At 42.4% G+C, this 4153-nt stretch overlaps 1 protein-coding gene across 1 annotated transcript; it reads left to right on the top strand.

Annotated features, from left to right (window-relative positions):
- The first annotated feature begins 355 nt into the window (after window positions 1-355).
- LOC131830305 (olfactory receptor 13A1-like) lies at window positions 356-1342 on the top strand. The gene has a single exon (XM_059172608.1). The coding sequence runs from the start codon at window positions 356-358 to the stop codon at window positions 1340-1342; it is 987 nt and encodes a 328-aa protein (XP_059028591.1).
- The last annotated feature ends 2811 nt before the right edge of the window (window positions 1343-4153 follow it).

Here is a 4153-nt window from a genome sequence, read left to right as displayed (position 1 = left end):
TGAATATGAATTTTAAAAGGCCTGCCTCTTGGCACCCATGCTATTGTTCATCAAAATCAGTTTTTTCAAACTTTGCCAAATCATGGTTCATAAAGTTTGGGTTGTTGATTTAACTTGCATTTTTTTTTTTTTGAGGTTGAATGATGCTTTATGAGTTTAATTGGCCACTTATACTTACTTTTTATGTGCTAAATGTTCATGCCCTTTGCCTAATGTCCTATTGGCATGTTTATCTTCCTTAATAAATCCAAGTACATCAGTATAATATTGCTCATGGCATGATGTCAATTTTGAATGAAGCAATAGCAGCCTAGTTTAGAATACCTCTCATTTCTCTCTCTAGCCTGGAAATCACATGAAGCTGTGGGTAGAGATTCACCTGATAGTCCTGGAAATCCCTCTCAGCCTAAGGACCATGAGTAACCAGACGCTCGTAACAGAATTTATCCTGCAGGGATTTTCAGAACAGCCAGAATATCATGTGCTCTTATTAAGCTGTTTCCTCTCCCTCTACTCTATGGCTCTCATAGGTAATATCCTCATCATTTTGGCCATCACCTTTAACCCTGGGCTTCATATCCCCATGTATTTTTTTCTGTGCAACTTGGCTACTATGGATATTATCTGCACCTCTTCCATCATGCCCAAAGCCCTGGAGGGTCTGCTGTCAAAGGACAGCTCCATCTCTTATGGGGGCTGCATGGCCCAACTCTATTTCCTCATATGGTCTGCATCCTCTGAGCTGCTGCTCCTCACAGTCATGGCCTATGACCGGTACACAGCCATCTGCCATCCTCTGCATTACAGCACCACAATGAGCAAGGCATTCTGCTGCAAGCTGGCTACAAGTGTATGGGTGCTCTGTGCCTTCAATGCGGCCATCCACACAGGGCTGATGCTACGGTTAAATTTCTGTGGCCCTAATGTCATTACCCATTTTTTCTGTGAGGCCCCTCCTCTGCTGCTTCTCTCCTGTAGCTCCACCTATGTGAACAGCATCATGATTGTCCTGGCTGATGCGTTTTATGGCATATTGAACTTCCTGATGACCATCGTGTCATACGGCTTTATCATCTCTAGCATCCTCAAGATGCAGACTGCAGAGGGGAAGAAGAAAGCCTTTTCCACCTGCTCCTCCCACCTTATTGTGGTGTGCATGTATTATACTGCTGTCTTCTATGCCTACATAAGCCCAGTCTCCAGCTATAGTGCAGAGAAGAGCAAGTTGGCTGGTGTACTGTATACTATGGTGAGCCCTACACTCAACCCCCTCATCTATACTTTAAGAAACAAGGAGGTCAAGGCAGCCCTCAGGAAGCTTTTCGCCTTCTCCAGAAGTTAATTTCTGTCTTTTGAAGCTTTTGTTGGAGACTACATGTTGAAGTACAGTGGTTTCAGAGACTGTCCAATGAATAAGGTTTTGGAAACTACCACTAATGACTCAGTGTGTTTACTAATAGATTCTCTAATGACTTGAAGAGCCATTATTGTTATTCATCTTGCTTTCTTGTAATCTTGTAATTTTTATATTTTCTACATTTTGTAATGATTAAAAAAAACATTTAAATGAGCATTGAGTGATTAAAAACACATTACTCATTTGATAAAACAATGCTCATTTGATTATATCTTTAGAAAATTCAGTTTAAGGGGTGCCTGGGTGGCTATTGTAAAGCGTCTGCCTTTGGCTCAGGTCATGATCCCAGAATCCTGGGTTAGAGCCCACATTGGGTTTCCTGTTCAGCGGGAAGCCTGCTTCTCTCTCTCCACTCCCCTGCTTGTGATCCCTCATTGGTTGTCTCTCTCTGTCAAATAAATAAATAAAACCTTTAAAAAAAAATTCAGTTTAAGAATATAGCAGTATCCATGATAGTGAATATAAAAAGAAAAGACATAAAGAGTGTTGCATTCCAGGGTGTGGTGTTTCTGTACAAAGATGAATGCAATGTGGAAGGATCTCTGCACTGGTTGGGGAGAAGATCTGGATTCGTATTCAGACTCTTTCAGAGCACTCAACTCACTTCAGCTGTAGTTTCCTTCTAAGTGTAATGAGGAAAATAAACAGCCCAAAGGTGCTGTCAAGACTGAACAAGAGAACTGAAGACAATGCTATCAAGTGCTGTCTAAGTGTATGATATTGTTGTGGTGGGTGAGCTGAGGACAGGAGCAGCCCAATAGTCTGGATATCACAGCCCCTCACCCCTGACTGCCTCAGGGTGATGTTTGTGGTGACTAGTTGGAAAGGGTAGGTGGGGGTTAAGATGATACAACAACATAGGAAGAGACAGCAGGCATGGTAGTGGATTCAGCTATCTAAGAATGACATAGTGAGAAGCAGCATTGAGATGGGAAAATGAAAAGCCATTCTTTTTAAAAAAATCTATTTATTTATTAAAATTAAATTTATTTATTTTCAGCATAACAGTATTCATTATTTTTTCACCACACCCAGTGCTCCATGCAATCCGTACCCTCTATAATACCCACCACCTGGTACCCCAACCACCCACCCCCCCACCACTTCAAACCCCTCAGACTGGTGGTTTTTGATATAGAGTGGATCCTGTTTATCTCAGCGAGTCTCAAGATCATGAGTGAGACTAGCTCTGCTCAGGAAAGGCCAAATGGAGTTCCTGATAGAGTATCCATATTTCCTTAGTGGATTCTCTCCTAGTTTCCTAAAGCCTTTCATATTTCAGGCTTCAAAATTTTTCCCCAAATTTTCAAATGCAAACAGTCCATTTTAATTTTCAGATTACTTTTATTCCCTATTCAGTGGAGCCCTGTGTCAGGTTCTGTCCTTCTGAGCTCTATGTGAGTAACTGGTTTTTCTCTCTGGGACCTCTATGTCCAGGTAGAGCACCTCTCCCTGCCAGAGTACTGTCTTGCTTGGAGTTTTTCTTCTCTAGAACATTCCTTTCTCTAGAACATCTCTAGATGCCTTCCTTTCCTTCAATAGACTTGATACCTGACACCTTGTTTTGGTGGCTCCTTTATACAGGAACAGATTTGCTTTTCTTAGCTGAGACAGAGATGCAGCTCTTGCTTCTTAGATGTTATCTCTTGAAATTAGTCCTTGTGATTTCATGTAGACAAACTCATGACTCCACAGGCATCCAGCAGGCAGCATTTTCTGTGACTGATTGATATGACTTCACATTATCAGTTCTTTGACGAACCACAGAAGGAAACTGTGAAACTTCCAATTTACCCATTTCTCTGCTTTTTGTCTTTGATAATGTCTATCAGTCAAGGGAGGCTTACCTTTCTTCAGATGTTTCTCCAACCACAAGCACTTACCATTTTAGCCTCCCTGACTCAAGCCAATCTTCTGTAAGTGTTCCATCAGATTAATCTGGCAGCACCAACAGACATATGATGAGAGGTCTGGATGATGGAGCTAAGATACAAGCCTGTGGTATATCCAGATCCTCCTCTATGGAGGCTGCATTATGAACTGAACTGCATTATGAATTGAACTGTCCTTTGGCTCCAGACAATGAGGTACTTCTAGTCTTGTATTTTATATTGGCTTTCCTTTTTCTTCAGTTTAGGATTGACCTTTGGGTACCACTATACCAGAGTTTGTCAACGTTGACCTTGTTGATCAGGGAAGGTGCCATCCTGTACATCATAGTAAATTTAGTGGCATCCTTGGACTCTATCAACTAGATGTCAGTAGAACCACTCCAGACAAGAATCTCTCTAGACATTGCCAGATCTCATTGGAGGTGAGGAGAGAGAGCAAAATCATCTCTGGGTGAGAACCACTGAGCTCCAACCAACCAGTCTCTCTCACTTTTGGGATTTGTAGTCACTGGTGTGCCACTTCCACCATTGACTACTGCCTCTAGCCAAGGTAGCTTCTGTGTTTCAGGTCTGAGACTAAGTACTGCCATAATTTATCTTTGGTTTTCCAGGAACACTGTAAGAGGCTAGGTGATACACCCAAGTTCTACAATGAGTGGGAGGTGGAGGCAGGATTTCAGCTGCAGCTCCATGAATCCAGAGCAGATGTTCTTATCCACCAAAGCATATTAGAGCCTGTCATAGACTCCACCTTCTGCCACTGTCCACGGTTGGGACAGGGGAGTTTGTTAACATGCAGCAAACCTGCTGCAACTCCTGTCTGACCAGTGGGTTTGGAAGAGCA

Source organism: Mustela lutreola, chromosome 4, assembly GCF_030435805.1.
Source record: "Mustela lutreola isolate mMusLut2 chromosome 4, mMusLut2.pri, whole genome shotgun sequence".
NCBI lineage: Eukaryota > Metazoa > Chordata > Mammalia > Carnivora > Mustelidae > Mustela > Mustela lutreola.
Note: the sequence above shows the minus strand (reverse complement) of the source record. Positions and strands in the feature narration are given on the sequence as shown.

What these genes read in the sequence shown, in the direction of transcription:
- LOC131830305 (XM_059172608.1), top strand. Translation starts at nt 356, where the DNA reads ATGAAGCTGTGGGTAGAGATTCACCTGATAGTCCTGGAAATCCCTCTC.